At 45.7% G+C, this 18292-nt stretch overlaps 1 protein-coding gene across 4 annotated transcripts; it reads left to right on the plus strand.

Moving 5' to 3' along the window:
• Window positions 1–7915: 7915 nt before the first annotated feature.
• CXCR2 (C-X-C motif chemokine receptor 2) lies at window positions 7916–17407 on the plus strand. Of its 4 annotated transcripts, none has more exons than XM_024978406.1 (3): window positions 7916–7959; window positions 8306–8381; window positions 14715–17407. In XM_024978406.1, the coding sequence occupies exons 1-3, from the start codon at window positions 7922–7924 to the stop codon at window positions 15801–15803; spliced, it is 1203 nt and encodes a 400-aa protein (XP_024834174.1). In that variant the 5' UTR covers window positions 7916–7921; the 3' UTR covers window positions 15804–17407.
• Window positions 17408–18292: the final 885 nt, after the last annotated feature.

An 18292-nucleotide genomic window follows, 5' to 3' on the forward strand; every position in this document is an offset into this window, starting at 1 on the left:
TATATTTGTGTAGAGATATGCCTTTATTCCTCTTGGGTAAATACCTAGGCATGAAATGACAAGGTGTGGTAGGTACATGTTTAAGAAATGGCAGAGTTATTTCCCAAAGAGATTATATTAATATGCCACATCTTCTCACTGACAGGGTGCAGGAGTACCAGTTACTCCCCAAAGCATCTGGTTTGGTGGGTTTGAGGGGAGGCTTGAGGCTCTCTGCCCTTTCCTTCCAACCACTACGGTGATTTGGTGGGTCCAAGTTCTGAGCACTTCAGAAGAAGGGGCTGAGTCTAGGTGACTTTCTCTACAGTGCTTACGCAGCTAGACTTCAGTACTAAAGACAGTTGATGAGGACTCTTGTAGCTCCATGGTATGAGATGATATCCCCCAACTGCTCAAGAAGTCTCACCCAAATTATGGTTACTCAGTAGGAGTTCCCCGGTGGCTCAAACAGTAAAGAATCCAACAGTAAAGAACCAGCTTCGACCCCTGGGTCAGGAAGATGCCCTGGAGAAGGGAATGGCAACACACTCCAGCCTTCTTGCCTAGAGAACCCAATGGACAGAGGAGCCTGGTGGGCTACAGTCCACGAGGCCGCAAAGAGTCTGACATGACTGAGCAACTAAGCACGCACACAGTGGTCATCCAGTTATGGTACTTCTGAGAATGCGGTTTCAGAAGAGGTGTGGACCCCATTCTGTGGCTAGGTGATTAGCTGCCTACTTGGGCTATAGGGCAGACTTCACAGCCTCAAAGAGGCATGCTACTCCTGGCCCCTCTGCCTCAAGCAGACTGCCAAAGCCTCTGCAGTGGTTGGGCAACTCTGTGGCTCTGACCAGAGCCTGCAGACCGCCTCTTGGGGTCAGGGCCGCCCAGATTGCATCCCATTACCATCTCAGGGAGGAAGAATTTTGCAACAGCAGTTCCTGCCCTGGAGAGCTGGTGAGAACTTCTCCTTAACAAAGGCAGCAGGGAGGTTGAAGCGGGGTGGGGGTGGGGAGCGGTGGCGGGGTCGGGGTGCAGGGAATAGAGGGAGTGAGGGGCAGAGCTGGGGCTATGGGAGCAAACAAGGCAATAGAATCATCCCTGCCCTAAAGGACAGTGGTCCCTTCCTGGAGGCTAGACTTACTCAGACACATTTATTAGGGCCGGTTCTTATTACAGCAGAAGACATCATATTCTAGTAGGACCTCCAGCGGGAAGCTCAGACCTACCTGATGAACTGATGGGGGGAGGGAACCCAGAAGAAGCCTATGCTCTAAGAGGAAGCAAGATGCTCTGGGAAGAGAACTCAGGAGGAAATCAGGGGCCAGGTACGGAGGAGCTTGACTGTCTCCCCTTATTTGGGAGAGATGGAAGGGCAATGTTGAAGACCAGCCTCTAGCTCAACACTGCCCCCCAAAGAGTCCCACCAAGTCCAACAGAGAGCACAGAAGCTCCACAAAGATGTTGGGAAGCTTGTTAGACCCTGGGGACCCTCCAGCCAAAGGTTCCACAAGGGTCACCATAGTCCATCCCAGAGCATGGCACTGCGAGGGCACCAGTCCACCAGAAAAGAGCCCAGGGCACAGGTCTAGCCCAGTAGCACCAGAGGCACACCTAGGGGATGCCTCCAACAGATTCCCCCATATTTCTGGGGAGCAGTCTATTGGGAATAAGCCCTGCATGAACACACGGGTCTGAGCCAGTGCAATCTGGGTTATCACTGTTGACATGACTTAATTTGTGCTCACAGGCTGGGGGGTGCCCGGGAAATTTGGGTGACATAATTATTTCTTTAAATCAGATTATCACTCAAATGCTCCAACATACATCAGTTCTCTCACTCTGTCAGTTTATTCAGTGCTCAACAAAATGATATCAAGCACCTAGAGTGCGCCAAACTCTGTGTGGGATAGCTTTGGGGAGACAAAATTTCATATATATATATATATATAATCCCTTCTTTCAAGAACCTCGCAATGTGGAGGAGGAAGCCGTCCTACTGATGATTATAAATCCCTGAAATTGATGCCATCGTAGAGGTAAGCCTGGGGATGCAGAGAAGCACAGAGAGGGGTGGCAGTGCGTGGAGGTGACGACAGGGCTGAACTGGAGAGGAGAGAGAGTCGGCCGGCCCAAGAAGGTGGGGAAAGGGAAAAGGAACTGTGTGCCAAAGCCCAAGAGGAACCAGAGCAGCTGTAGTGGGGGAACTTCGAGTTGTTCCCTGTGGCCAGAGTCAAGTATTCCAGAGGGCATGGCTAGAAATAAGGCAGGAGAAGCATCAGGGGCAGGGGCACCAAGTGCCCAGATCAGAAATTTGGCACTGACTGAGGGCAACTGGGGTCCTTGAAGGGCTGTAAGAGGGAAAGAAGGTAATAAAACTCACGTTTGAGGCACATGGTTCTGATAGAGAGTGGAGGATGGATTGAGAGGGGAAAGACTTAAGGCAGAGAACATTTAGGAAAATAGTGATCTGGTCATGGTGGTAGCAGCAGCAGCAGGAACCAACAGTGCCAAGCACCATTCTGTTTTGTAAATATAGACTCATTTCATCCACATGACAACCCTATGTGGTGAGTGCTCTAATTATCCCCATTTTACAGATGATGAAACTGAGACCAGTAAGACACAATAACTTGCCCAAGGTCTACAGCCACTGACATTGCTGGGATCCTAACTCAGACAGATTTGCTCTGAAATTCAGAGGCGTCCCACGATGAATCCAGTAGCTTAGGTGAGAGAGTAAAGCGGGGCCTAACTCGTCAATGACGATATTGAAGAGGAAATAATACAGAAAGATGTTAGAGAGATGGCCTTGGTAGAGAGGAGGAGCAAGGTGAGCCTAAGGGGCATGCCCGTTCCCCCGTTAAGGAGCAGGGGCACCCATGTCAGGGAATTCATGAGACCAGTTGTTTTTTTTTTTCCTTTAGCCACAGAGTTTATTGTTTGAATATTTGCAACTAATATTCTATACACAAATGTTAATTTCTTACAAAACCCTGTATTCCATATTGCTGGGTCACTTCACTCTCCATTTTATGCCATATTTCCATCAAAAACTATTTCCCTAAATTACAATGTGCCTGGTTGTATGTTGTTGTTCAGTTGCTAAGTTGTGTCCGACTCTGTGATGCCATGGACTGCATAGCCCACCAGGGTCCTCTGTCCATGAGATTTCTCAGGCAAGAATACCGGAGTGGGCTACCATTTCCTTCTCCAGAGACCAGTTTTCTGTATGTTGAGTTTGCAGCATCTGTGGGACCTCAGGGTAGATTTCAGGAAGTGGTTGCATGTAAGAATTTGAGCTTAGAGAGAAGCTTAGAAGAGAAGCTGGGAACTATAGGTGTGGGAGACACTGCCCCAGACTGGGTAGGGGCTGAAGCCAAGGAGGCAGGTGGGCTGGTCTAGGGAGAGCAGGGGGAGACAGGGGCCAAGGCAGACTCCAGGGAACATCCATATTTGAGGAATGAACCAATAAACAAAGCAACAAACAAGACCAAAAGAGTTTCTCAGAGAAATAAAAGAAGAATGGAGTTAGTGGGGTGAAATGTTGCAGAGATCAGATAATGTATAGTATCCATTTCACCATAAATAAAGTTTAAAAGCATACAGCAGGTTGGGAGAAAATATTTTACCATAATTGACAATTATGAGACAGTATGAGTGGATAGGGTAACAGGTCCTTATATAGGAGAAGGAAATGGCAACCCACTCCAGTGTTCTTGCCTGGAGAATCCCAGGGACGGGGGAGCCTGGCAGGCTGCCGTCTCTGGGGTCACGACTGAAGCGACTTAGCAGCAGCAGCAGCAGCAATAGGTAATAGGAGAGTACATAATAATAGGAGAGCACACTGGAACAGTCTTTTGAAGAACGATGAGTATTATTTATCAACATTTAAACATGCACAGTTATGACCCAGCAAAATTGTACTTAAGTTACTGAAGCATACAAATTCCCAAAGACCTACATCCAAAGATGCTCATAATAAGAACCTAAATATTCACCTGTAAGTGTTAGTAGCTCAGTCATGTCCAACTCTGCAACTCCTGACAGGCTCCTCTGCCCATGGAATTCTCCAGGAAAGAATCCTGGAGTGGGTTCCCATTTCCTTCTCCAGGAGATCTTCCTGACCAGGGGTCAAACCCGGGTCTCCTGCATTACAGGCAGATTTTTTACCACTATGTAATGAGGGCTTCATTCATCTATAAGCTAATTACCAAATAAATCATCTTATATCCTTGCCATGGACCATGATGTCATCACTGAAAAGAATAAGATGGATGTATATGGACTGATGTGAAATAGGAACATGATACATTGTTAAAGTGAAAAACAACATAACTAGTTTAACACTCTTAACTATGCATGGGGAAAAGTCTGGAAAGATACAGATGATACACCTGTACACAAGATACAGGTGAACAGAGGGATGGAAAGGAATCCAATTTCACTTTATATGCTCTTGCATCACCTGTATTCGTTACAGTATGCCCATTTTATTTTATAATATTAAAACAGCTTTATTTAAGAGAAGGGTTTACTGGGTTTAGCAACTCTAGGTTATTGGGAACCTTGGCAAAAGCTGTTTCCGCAGCGCAGTGGGAAGGAAGCTGGTTGCAGTGAGTTAAGCAGTGAACAAGAAGTTGGTGAAGTGGATACAGCAACTGCTCGCTGTGTTTTCAAGAAGTTTGCCTTTGAAATGGAGGCAAATACTTCTCCCAGGGGGAGAAGTAGCTGAAGGAGTCCTAGAACAGAGGAAGGGAGAGAAAGACAAATGCAAGTTCAGGGAAAGAGGTGGTTCCAGGAAAGAGAGGCAGAGGGACCAGGAGGCAAGACCCTCGAGGTTATGAGAGGCAGTGGGTCCCACCGGCAGGTGCAGGAATTCAAAAGGAGAAGAAAGGATACTTCTCATCCTGCCCCTAGAAGGAAGGAAGAAAGTGTACACATAAATTCAGCACATGTGTCAGCTGGGCGGTGGGGTTGCTTGCATCTCCCTTATAAAGAAGAAGGCATATTTTGAAAATGAGACAGATATGGACTAGGCAAACCACCACCTTCAGACTCCTCTAGAAACCGTTAGCCAGGAAGGTGTGAAAAGTTCCAGTGCTATTACAGAATTGCCAGGTAGAGCCTTGACCTTTAGTCAGAGTCCCAGGACAGACCTCGTTGCTCCTCTGTGGGGACACCTCCCCTGGTGGGCCTCCTGAACTTCCCCCTCGGCAGCCCTGGGTCAGAAGGTTCCACACAGAAGCTGCCTTCTCCTGTCCAACATCCCTGACAGCTACCAAGCCCTGGGTCACCGTGGAGGCATCAGTGGCTATTCCAATAACAGCAGCAGTAGCGACAACATCAGGCGGGTGAGCAGTGTGGCCTTCGGGCAGCTGGGGACATATTCTGATAGAAGGAACTTGGAAACGTCATTCTCTTCCTGTGAGTCCCCTGAGAACCGAAGTGATGAATTACAGAAACAAAATATTTACGTCTTCACTAAGGCAGCTCAGTACAAATGAACCTCCTACAGTAATAGAAATGTCCTACAGGACATCTGCACTCTCCAATATGATAGCCAAAAGCAGAGACATCACTTTGTCAACAAGGGTCCATCTAGTCAAGGCTATGGTTTTTCCAGTGGTCATGTATGGATGTGAGAGTTGAACTATAAAGAAAGCTGATTACCGAAGAATTGATGCTTTTGAACTGTGGTGTTGGAGAAGATTCTTGAGAGTTCCTTGGACTGCAAGGAGATCCAACCAGTCTATCCTAAAGGAGATCAGTTCTTCATTGGAAGGACTGATGTTGAAGCTGAAACTCCAATATTTTGGCCACCTGATGCGAAGAGCTAACTCATTTGAAAAGACCCTGATGCTGGGAAAGATTGAGGGCAGGAGGAGAAGGGGACAACAGAGGATGAGATGGTTGGATGGCATCACCGACTCGATGGACATGGGTTTGGGTGGACTCTGGGAGTTGGTGATGGACAGGGAGGCCTGGCATGCTGCGGTTCATGGGGTCCCAAAGAGTCGGACATGACTGAGTGACTGAACTGAACTGAGTCACATGTGGCCACTGAACACTTGAAAAACTAAATTTTTTATTTATTTTAATTAATTTAATTTTAAATAGCCATATGTGACTAACCTCGTTTTCCAGGGGACCACATGGAGGCCCAGAGAGAAATGACTTGTCCAAGCTCACCCTGATCTTTAACAGCAGAACCAGGACTGGAAAACAGTTCTGTATTCACCCCACCATCTGTAGGCCTGCGGTGGGCTCAGTGGAAATGAAATCAGTCTAATGAAAATTGAGAAGTAGGCTGCTTGGGAACTCCCTGGCAGCTCAGTGGTTAGCACTCCATGCTCTCATTGCCGAGGGCCTGGGTTCAATTCCTGGTCAGGAAACTAAAATCCCACAATCTCACGTTATGGCAAAAAGAAGAAAGAAAGAAAGAAGTAGACTGGTTGGGAAATGTCAGATCTGGACTGTCCTTTCTATATCCAGTTGTCTGGGACAGAGAAGTACTTACAGGAGCTCAGAAACCTAAGGCTGGGGTCCAGCCCCTCATTGCGGTGGACAGAATGCCAGATTTGAGGTCAGGTTAAAAAAAAAATGTCTTAAGAACTGCTTAAAACTCAGTTTATCTGCGTCATTCTAGGTAAGTTGCCTAACTTCACAGTCTCGGTTTCCTCATTCAGAAAATGCATATCTCATGCAGCTCCTGTGAAGATTAAATGATACAGATTCTGAAAAGCACTTTTCTTGGATGCTAGGCCCTAGCAGGCACTCATCATTAGAGCTAAAGTGACGACTGTTATTTCTGGTCAAAGCAAATTAAGATATACCTGGAAGTCAGCCCGGAAAGCAGACATGCTGCTTTCTCTTGCTTGGCAATGTAGTGGGAGAGACCCCATGCTTTTAGCTGATCAACTATTTCAGTAATAATAATACCAATAATAAATGCTAACCCTAAAAATAAAAAAAATAAAATAAATAAATGCTAACCCTGTGCTTTATGTATGTCTTAAGTGTTTTATAGGTAATCTCTCCTTTCATCCTCAGCACAACCTGGTGAGTCAGAGTCTACTATTGAGTCTAAAATGAGTCTCATTTTACGGATGAGCAAACTGAGAATCTGAAAGGAAAAGTCGCTTGTCCAGAGCAGCTAGGTTAGCAGTGTTCTTCACTGCTGCACTCAGGGCCTCTCCCCACAGGTCCTGGGTCTCTGGGTTTACCATCACCTGACCAGGAGTCTCTGGGTTCTTCAGCATAGTAAAGAGAAAGGTGACAGAACGTTTGCTAAACGGTTGGACTCAAAGGTTCTTTCCTAGGGGTAGGCAGCTAAGATGAGTTTTCCACAGGCTCTGAGTACCCTGTGGGCCCTGGGATGCCTGGGGCAAGAGGCCAGGATAACAAGTAGCAGAGGGCCTGGGGAATCAATCACTGTAAGGGTAAGGACTTGGGAGGGTGCGGTGAATTAATGTTCACAGCTCCACCCAAATTTATCCTTCCAGTTGTTATCAATAGCAAATGTGACAAAACATATGCTTGGTGTCATCTGTTTTCAAAAATGTATTTGAACTTGGATGGGATTTTAACCCTTACCAAATGTCTTTCTTTCCAAATGAGATGGTCTCGATTCCAAAATTAGTAGCTACTACTGACCCAGTTCCAAGTGGACAAATCAATAAAAAAATATCAATGCCCTAAGAGAGGAGCATGGTCAGAGAGGATGACTGGGGAGTGAGGAGAAAGACAAGAAGAGGTGAACAGGGCACCCATGTGGGGGTGGAAGTTGAGAAGGGCGTGGCGTGGAGAAGGAATTTATGAGGATTTAAGAACACCGGGGGTGTGTGGGGTGGAGATGAGAGGCCAGGGAAGAAAACCACCAGATGTGCCAAAGGCTAACGCTCCATTTCTGGTGCCTTCAAGAGCTGTTCCCTTTGAGATGGGAAAAATGTTGAAGGGCCATAGAACTGCTGGGGGGTAAGCACGGGAAGCCCGACACAACTGGAATGCAGGGAGAAACAGGCAGGGCAGCTGAAAGAGCCCGGGGCTGCTGAGCTCAAGGCAAAGACGAGAAATCTGTGCCAAGCAGGGCCAACTACTTCCTTTGGGTGGGCCTCAGTTTCTTCATCTGGGAAATGGAAAGATTGGCTAGGAAACCCCTTCCCAAAATGAACTCTGCCAGTTCATAAAAGGACGACTAGTTGTTAAAGAGCTGACCTGGGAATTAATTATTCAAACTATCAAAAGCATCCCGCACCCTCAGGGGCTCCACCCCAGAATTGAGCAATATAATCCACCACTCACTTCCTCACTGTGTTCTCAGCACCGCCGCCCTTTCTTCAGTCAGACACATCTGCCTTTCCTGGAGGTGTCCCACAGGTGACAAGCCCAGAATCATGGTAAGTCTTGAAACACCCACCCCTCCCACCTTCCAGACACTTCTCTGTTCTCTGTCCCCCTTGACACCCAGGCTCCATTTGTCCCCTCCATCTATCCCCACACCTCTCAGTCTTTCCATTCTCTCTTTAGACCACCCTGTCCTCAAAGGGAGAGCCTCTGCTCCTCTTCATACCCCTCTCTCCAGCAAGCACCTAGGGCAACTCACTGCCCACCCTCTTTTCTTCCCGCTCCCAGCCAGCTCTCCCTGCCTTGGCTAGAATTGAGTCTGAGCCAGATCCTAGTGAGGCTCTCCTTCCCCATATTAAACACAAATATGTGTGGATTCTATTTCTAGAGAGAAAGAATACTGGAATTGTATTCAAACAACCTGGACTTTGTTGCGTTATTATTGTGTTGCTGCTGTTAAACAGATTGCCTTAAGTATTTGGGCTCTTCTAAGTATAAAACTTTTGTGAAATAAATTAGAATCATGCTTTTCATGGAGTCACTAGGGGGCTGGCAATTCCACTCAGTGAGGGACTTTCCTGTTTGGTTACCAAGGACATAATTGGGTGGCTACCAGCAGGGAGCCAGTCAATTCAAGGACATTTGGTTTATTATTTCATGTGAGGGTTGTTTTTTTCATCCTGGGTCTTATTCACTTATTTGTTTTCATTTTCAGCTGCACTGGGTTGTAGCGAGCGGGGGCTGTTCTCTAGGTGCAGGAGCTTTTCACTGCGGTGGCTGCTCTTAGCGCAGAACATAGGCTGTAGGCTCACGGGCTTCAGGAGTTGTGGCGCACGGACTTAGTTGCTCTAGGGCATGTGGGATCTTCCTGGACTAGGGATCGAACCTGCGTTCCCTGCATTGGCTGGTGGGTTCTTAACCACTGGACCACCAGAGAAGTCCACAACTGTATTTGAATCATTGAGTTGTGATTTGTTGTTGTTTTTTTTTTTTTAAAGAAGCAGATCTGTGGACTGAAAATAGCATGTGAAGTCATTCACACCTAGTTGAAATTCTGGCCGTAGCACTGAGAGGCTCTGTGGCTAAAAGCTGGTTTCTGAGCCTTGCTGTGCCTGCCTGTTTGTAACTGCCGAGCAAGACCATGTACCTGCGAGGCACAAATCGGATCTCAAATATGCATCTCCCTTCAACTGTCAAACATCCTCACCAGAGACGGGTAAACCAAAAAAGAAACAAACAACAACAAAACATTCCCCTGCCCCAGCCTCCCGTGGCCGGAGGTCATTGCCCTGGCCTGGTTCCCATTTCTGAGTTCTCTACCTTCTGTCCTGACTTGCGTGGTCGCGCCCTGGTCCCTGAGACTGAGCCTTCGTGTCTAGTAATGGGAGCTCACCCATACACCTCCAGCCCATCTCCTGCACAGCTGAACACTGGATTATCCGGAATGAGGACTGGGCTGTGACAACTTGCTTGGCTGTTGCTGCTGCTTCTGAGAGAGGCAGTTTCTGTGGCTGCCCCACCTCTGCCTTTTCGCAGCTGATGCTTGTAAATGTTAGGTTCTTCCCTCTAAGGGCACAAGCTCTCTGCATCCATCGTGCTCTGTATCCACTCTCAAAGGTGGGTCTTCTCTTAGGTCATGTGTTCCCTGAAGAGCATCTCTGATCATCAGCTCCCAGAAGTGACCCACCTTGTGATTTCATTACTCTGGGCTTCTGAGAAAACTTGGCCTTGACCTTGGGATGGCAGAGTCAGTGGTTTCTCGCAGGTTTTGCAAGCAACACTGGCTGAGCCAGCTGTACTAGTCACCTCCCTCACTACAGTCCCTGTCTCCTGGCCAGGCAGGGCCCCATCTTTATCATCACATCTTTTAGGTTCATGGACTGACTTAATCTGCTCTATTTGTGATCTCTGTGTTCTGAGAAGGCAATTTATCTGGCCCCCATCACTAGCAGAGAGATACCATCTCAGAAAAGGGAAAGTTAAGAATTCTTTCACTCTAGAGGAAAGGGGCTTTGTTCTTCTAGTTCCTCGTAACCTCATTCTTCCTTCTTCTTTGCTATGTATGATTGACAATAACAGTTTCTTCTGCTAAAGAGGAGAACTTCCTAGGACTTTCGTGTTGACGATGATGAGGATGATATTACTGATTTAATATTTCTATTTCCTTTACACTTATGTTGTTGTTGTTGTTTATTAGCTAAGTCGTGTCCGACTCTTTGTGACCCCATGAATTGCAGCATGCCAGGCCTCCCTGTCCATCACCAACTCCTGGAGTTCACTCAAACTCATGTCCATCGAGTCGGTGATGCCATCCAGCCATCTCATCCTCTGTCGTCCCCTTCTCCTCCTGCCCCCAATCCCTCCCAGCATCAGAGTCTTTTCCAATGAGTCAACTCTTCATATGAGGTGGCCAAAGTATTGGAGTTTCAGCTTTAGCATCAGTCCTTCCAGTGAACATCCAGGACTGATCTCCTTTAGAAATCCCATGGACTGTAGCCCGCCAGACTCCTCTGTCCATGGGATTTCCCAGGCAAGAACACTGGAGTGGGTTGCCATTTCCTTCTCCAGAAGATCTTCCCAACCCAGGGATTGAACCCACAACTCCTGCATTGGCAGGCAGATCCTATATCACTGAGCCACCAGGGAAGGCCAATACACCTTTTTTCTTTTTTATTGAAGTATAATTGATTTATAATGTTGTGCCAATCTCTACTGTTCAGCAAAGTGACTCTGTTACACACACATACACATTCTTTTCTACACACCTTTGATTCATCTGTTGTAATTGAGATATAATCCACATGCGATAAAAGTCACCCATTTACAGTATACAATTCAGTGGGATTTTGTATACAGACAGTCCCCAACTTACAATGGTTCAACTAACAATTTTTCATCTTTGCAATGCTGCAAAAGTGATATGCCTTAGCTGGAAACTGTTCTCTGAATTTTGAATTTTGATCTTTTCCCAAGCAAGCAACGTACAATAATATACTCTCTCATGATGCTAGGCAGGGCCATGCAGTCAAGAGAATAAACTCATGAAGTCTTTTGTCTCTGGCTGTTTTCACTTAGAATAATGTTTTCAAGGTTCACCCATGTTGTAGCCTATATCAGTTCTTCATTACTTTTTATGATTGATTAATATTCCTTGTATGTGTATACCACCATTTGCATATCCATTTATCAGTTGATCGGCATTTGAATTACTTCCGCTTTTTGGCTGCGTGCTGCTGAGAAGATTCACATACAAGTTTTTGTGGGGATATACGCTTTCAGTTCTCTTGAGTATACTAGGAGTGGAATTGCTGGATCATATGGTAACTCTATGTTTTAGCTTTCTTAACAGCTGTTTTCCAAAGCAACTGTACCATTTTATATTTCCACCAGCAGTATATAAAGGGTTCAACTTCTCCACATCCCATCACCATCATTATAGTCTTTACTTTATTATTATGATCATGATACTCCAGTACTCTTGCCTGGAAAATCCCATATATGGAGGAGCCTGGTAGGCTCCAGTCCATGGGGTCACTACAAGTCATACACGACTGAGCAACTTCACTTTCAGTTTTCACTTTCCGGCATTGGAGAAGGAAATGGCAACCCACTCCAGTGTTCTTGCCTGGAGAATCCCAGGGACGGGGGAGCCTGGTGGGCTGCCGTCTATGGGGTCGCAGAGTCGGACACAACTGAAGCAACTTAGCAGCAGCAGCAGCAGTGAGTATAAGGTAGTTCCTGAGCCTTCTTATTTTGTATTCGTCTCTTTAACACTGGGTACCATGTTGAGGTGAGTTACAGACTGGCATAGGGTCACAGGATGGCCATATCTTGTTATAAAGAAATGACATGATAGTGATACAGTTTGTGGTTCAAAAGGAAGCTAATTCAGTAGCTGGTCACTTTAGTTTATTTCCTTTTGGAAAACTGGGATAATATTTCAGAGTGGCTGCAGCTTCCCACGAAAGCAGGTTCTCTGCTACCCCCATAACAACGGCAGAGCCCATAGAAGTTAGCTAGGGATAACCTGTGGTGGGGTTGGGGGTTGCTGGAGAGTCAGGTTTGGAAGAAGGCACCCGTGAGCAACACAGGAAGGATCTCTGTCAGGATTGGAAAGCCACGCAAACAAGAATTATGTGTCTCCACCTGCCTTCCCTGCTTCCTGCTGGCCTTCCTCCTTATGCTGGGAACATACTGCCTTTCTCTGCTCACCCCTGCATGGCAGAATATGCCTGCTCAGAGCTCCCAAAACAATCCGCTGCATTTCCACCCATATGGGAAAATCAGTCATCCACCTGCTCCTGATTTTTAATATACTTTTTCAAACTACACAAGTGTTCCCAGAGGAAGCCTCCCACATCAAAAGAAACACTCTGGGTGGTACAACTTCCTTTTAGCTTGGGCATCCTGAAACCCTACGCTGCTATCACTCAGATTGTTTTTCCAGAACACTTCATTTTATTTTCTTTCAAACTTTAAACTTTTTACTTTGTATTGCGGTAATAGCTGATTAACAATGTCGTGACAGTTTCAGGTGAACAGAAAAGAAACTCAGCCACACATATATGTGTATCCATTCTCCCCCAAACTCCCCTCCCATCCAGGCTGCCTCAGTGAGCAGAGTTCCATATGCTATACAGTAGGTCCTTGTTGGTTATCCATGTTAAATATAGCAGTGTGTACACGACCTTCTGAAAGTCCCTAACTACCCCTTCCCCCCACCCCCAGCCCCAGCAACCATAAGTTCATTTTCTAAGTCTGTGAGTCTCTTTCTGTTTTGTAAGTAAGTTCATTTGTATCATTTATTTTTGTTTCCACATATAAGGGATATCATATGATATTTTTCCTTCTCTGTCTGACTTGTTCCACTCAGTATGACACTCTCTAGGTCCATTCATGTTATTGCAAATGGCATTATTTCATTCTTTTTAATGGCTTTAGGTAATATTCCATTGTATATATATATACATCACAACTTCTTTATCCATTCCTCTGTAGGTGGACATTTAGGTTGCTTCCATGTCTTAGCTATTGTAAACAGTCCCACAATGAACACTGGGGTGCGTGTATCTTTTCAGATAATGTTTTTCTCCAGATATATGCCCAGGAGTGGGACTGCAGGGTCACACGGTAGCTCCATTTTTATCTTTTTTTTTTTTAAACTTTACAAATTGTATTAGTTTTGCCAAATATAAAAATGAATCCGCCACAGGTATACATGTGTTCCCCATCCTGAACCCTCCTCCCTCCTCCCTCCCCATACCCTCCCTCTGGGTCATCCCAGTGCACCAGCCCCAAGCATCCAGTATCGTGCATCAAACCTGGACTGGCAACTCGTTTCATACATGATATTATACATGTTTCAATGCCATTCTCCCAAATCTTCCCACCCTCTCCCTCTGCAACAGAGTCCATAAGACTGTTCTATACATCAGTGTCTCTTTTGCTGTCTCGTACACAGGGTTATTGTTACCATCTTTCTAAATTCCATATATATGCGTTAGTATACTGTATTGGTGTTTTTCTTTCTGGCTTACTTCACTCTGTATAATAGGCTCCAGTTTCATCCGCCTCATTAGAACTGATTCAAATGTATTCTTTTTAATGGCTGAGTAATACTCCATTGTATATATGTACCACAGCTTTCTTATCCATTCATCTGCTGATGGACATCTAGGTTGCTTCCATGTCCTGGCTATTATAAACAGTGCTGTGATGAACATTGGGGTACACGTGTCTCTTTCCCTTCTGGTTTCCTCAGTGTGTATGCCCAGCAGTGGGATTGCTGGATCATAAGGCAGTTCTATTTCCAGTTTTTTAAAGAATCTTTTTAAGGAACCTCCATACTGTTCTCCATCGTGGCTATACCAATTTACATTTGCACCAACAACCAGAGCAGTCCTTCCAAAATAACGTTCAGAAAGTTGGACAAAAGAATTCATCTCTTAGCTTTATAGTCAAGCTTTGATCTTTTTCTAGGGATCTAACCCAGTTAGATTCCCTGCTTAATTCCCTAGGTTGAAAAATGAGTGGTACCTCCTGTTTCTGACATTAAAATTAGCTTCAACGGTCAAATGCTCACCACCAAGGATCCAAGACAGTATGTTCTCTAGGGATTATAAGGGGAAGTTTCAACAATGGTTTGGGCAATGTCATGGAAAGTGATAAGAACCTCTCTGACATTGAAAGAAACTAGATGCTTTTTGTGAAATCATTTTTTCTAAATGTGTCTCCAAAACCTTAGAACTTTAGTGACTCCTTGAAGTGAAAGTTATCTCCATATAATATACAAGCTAACACAAAGAATTCCATCTGAGATGTACAAGTTGTTGGGCTAGAATCTGGGGAGGTTTTACTATGCAGTAACCCTGATCTCTCTTCTTTAGGCTGAAACAAAATTTACTTCAAATATAGAAGGATTTAACTGGGAAAATTACAGCGATGAAGATTTTGGCAATTACAGTTACAACACTGACCTGCCCTCTATTCTAACAGACTCTGCCCCATGTCGGCCAGAAATTCTGGATATCAATAAGCATGCTGTAGTCGTCATCTATGCCCTGGTCTTCTTGCTAAGCCTCCTGGGAAACTCCCTGGTAATGCTGGTCATCTTATACAGCCGGATTGGTCGCTCTGTCACTGATGTCTACCTGCTGAACCTGGCCATGGCTGACCTGCTCTTCGCCATGACCTTGCCTATCTGGGCCGCCTCCAAGGCAAAGGGTTGGGTCTTCGGCACACCCCTGTGCAAGGTGGTCTCACTCCTGAAGGAAGTGAACTTCTACAGCGGTATTCTACTGCTGGCCTGCATCAGCATGGACCGCTACCTGGCCATTGTCCATGCCACACGCACGCTGACCCAGAAGCGGCACTGGGTCAAGTTCATATGTTTAGGCATCTGGGCCCTGTCCGTGATCCTAGCCCTGCCCGTCTTCATCTTCCGCAGGGCCATCCACCCACCCTATTCCAGTGCAGTCTGCTATGAGGACATGGGTGCCAATACAACGAAATGGCGAATGGTGATGAGGGTCCTGCCCCAGACCTTTGGCTTCCTCCTGCCCCTGCTGGTCATGCTGTTCTGCTACGGATTCACCCTGCGCACGCTGTTTTCAGCCCAAATGGGGCAGAAGCACCGGGCCATGCGGGTCATCTTTGCTGTCGTGCTCGTCTTCCTGCTCTGCTGGCTGCCCTACAACCTGGTCCTGATCGTGGACACCCTCATGAGGGCCCATGTGATTGCTGAGACCTGTCAGCGCCGCAACGACATTGGCCGGGCCCTGGATGCCACCGAGATCCTGGGCTTCCTGCACAGCTGCCTCAACCCCCTCATCTACGTCTTCATTGGCCAGAAGTTTCGCCACGGACTCCTCAAGATCATGGCCATCCATGGCCTGATCAGCAAGGAGTTCTTAGCCAAGGATGGCAGGCCTTCCTTTGTTGGCTCTTCTTCAGGGAACACGTCTACTACCCTCTGAGACTCCACACCGGGCTCCTCGCTTCCCCTCAGCATCATCCCAAGCCCCATGTCCTCTGGCCGTTCACAGTCCCATGTCAAGGCAGCTCCCCATTGTGGTTACAGGAAGTTGCTGAGGCCATGTCCCTAATAGGCCCCCATCACATGGACTAGACAGCCTGTCCTGGGCCCACCTCTTGCTATAATCACCATGTCAACTGATAGAGCTTGGTGCATCCTACCACTGAGCCCACAGTGCTCTATCTTCTGGCAGACATCCTTTGAAGATATTCTTTACAATGATTACAAAAAGTTCCCACTATTGGGAACCATTAATGTAAAACACCATTGGTTACTTCCCTAACTCTCCCTTTCCTTGTCTGTCGGCAAAGTCCCCTTCCCTTGAGAGAGGCTGAAAATGACAGACACTCACTTTCCAAGATTCCCTTAAGATAGGAGTGGCCGTATCATCTTGTTCTGATTTGTAATACTTAAAAGCAATAGTGTGCTGGTAAACCACTCTCCTGGGGGAAAAAATGTCTTGATTTGTAGCATTTGCTGTGTGCCATGGTGTATATAAACACTCCCACCATAGCCAGTTTCAAGGGTGATGGCATTTAGCAATGAGTTCAAAAAAATCTAGAAAATGTAATAATCAACTTTCACCGTCTGGTACAAACTGGTTTTAGTGCATCATTACCTAAGAGGAAGTCTGCTGGGGCCAGAAGACACCTGGAAAGTGTTCCTGATTTGAGAGAGAGTGACATATCCTTGGTTCTTGACTTTGAATATGGTTGTAGGATAAGTTCTGTTGAGGCAGCCACTTTGTAACAATGATGCAAAAAATATACCCAACACACTTAGGCTGATGGAGTCAAACAATAAAAAGAACCTGAGAATAAAGAGCCCAAAGTAAACCCACCATAAATAATCAAATGAATTTTAACAAGGATACCAAGACTATGCAATGGGAAAAGGATAGTCCTTCAACAAACTGTGCTGGGAAAATTAGATATCCACATGCACAGAATGAAAATGGACCTTTACCTTACATCATACACAAAAATTGACTCAAAATGGATCGAAGACCTAAATTTAGAACCACAACTATAAAACTCTTTCAAGAAACCATAGAGGGAAAGCTTCATGTAATTGAATTTGGCAATGATTTCTTGGATATGATGCCAAAAGCACAATTAACCAAAGAAAAAATAGTTTAACTGGACTGCATCGAAGTTTAAAACTTTTGTGTGTCAGAGCCAGACACAAATATTATGTTTCCCGTTATATGAAGTACCAAAAATAGTGACATTCATAGACACCAGAAGCTAGGGAAAAGGGGGATGTGGGGAATTATTCTTTAATGGGTCCAGGATTCAGTTTGGAATGATGTAAAAGTTCTGGAGATGGACAATGGTGATAATTGAACAACAACATGAATGTACCTAATGCCACTAAGCTGTACTTTTTAAAAATGGTAAAATGGTAAATTCTGTGTTAGTGTATTTTGCCACAGTCAAAAACAAACAAAAAAATCTCGTTCTAAAAAGGCAAACTTGATCCACTGGAACCACCTACTTATAACTTCTTAAGTGAGATAATTAAATGTCTATTTTGTGTAAATTACGTTTAGTTGGGTATTACATTACTTGCAACAAAAAGCACCCCAAGTGCTACAGAGAGGTCTGGCAAGGGTGAGCAGAGGTCCTCAGTGAGGGTCTTTATAATAAATAAATCCTTTTGCTGTTTATGGAGTACATAGAGAGAAGGTCTAAAATCAAGATGGCGGCTGCTATCTCCTCTTTCTTCCCCAGCCCAAGCCTCCTGCTGCTGAACACATATTACAGAAGGAAACATATCCTGGGATCTTCCTGTGCATCTTGTTTCCCTGGGTGAAACAGTAGTCAAGAGGGTCAAGGGTGGGAGGACTTAGAACTGCCTAGAAAGTCCACCAAATCAGCTGGATTGTGTAGCCAAAAGTCAGAAGGCTCTCCTGAGGTCAGCCAGTGACTCCCACTTTGAGTCCCCCTTCACTCTCTTCTCTCTCCCACCCAAAACACACACACACACACACACACCCATCATTCAGGTTTGACAAAATGCCACACTCATGCAGAACGGGGAAAATGACTATGTCACCCAGACAAAACAAACAATTGATCTCATTTCTTCAACCGTATTAAGAGCCTATTGTTCCAGAGCTTTGGGTAAAGCAACAATCAAAACAGACTGAGCCTCACACTGGCACAGCCCCTGTTCACAGGGCTTGACTCTGAAAGGGCTTGGACGGGAGGGCCTCTGGGTCCAAGCAGCCTGCTAAGACAGTAAGGGAGCAAGGGGAACTAAACCACACTTTTACCAGCTTCTGATCACTTTCATGTTAACAACTCTCTGACCATTAAACTGAGGAGAGAGTAGCCTTGGCTATAGCACAAGACCTCTCCAGCAAGGCAGAAACAAACCTCAGAACTGAAGTGCTCAAGGGACAGGTGACCACCACTCCTAACTCAG

The sequence above is a fragment of the Bos taurus genome, chromosome 2, assembly GCF_002263795.3.
Source record: "Bos taurus isolate L1 Dominette 01449 registration number 42190680 breed Hereford chromosome 2, ARS-UCD2.0, whole genome shotgun sequence".
Lineage (NCBI taxonomy): Eukaryota > Metazoa > Chordata > Mammalia > Artiodactyla > Bovidae > Bos > Bos taurus.

What these genes read in the sequence shown, in the direction of transcription:
- CXCR2 (XM_024978406.1), top strand. Translation starts at nt 7,922, where the DNA reads ATGGGAAAAATGTTGAAGGGCCATAGAACTGCTGGGGG. An exon ending in GGCCATAGAACTGCTGGGGG is followed by an intron (nt 7,960 to 8,305) that starts GTAAGCACGGGA and finishes CTGTGTTCTCAG; the next exon opens with CACCGCCGCCCTTTCTTCAG. An exon ending in GTGACAAGCCCAGAATCATG is followed by an intron (nt 8,382 to 14,714) that starts GTAAGTCTTGAA and finishes TCTCTTCTTTAG; the next exon opens with GCTGAAACAAAATTTACTTC.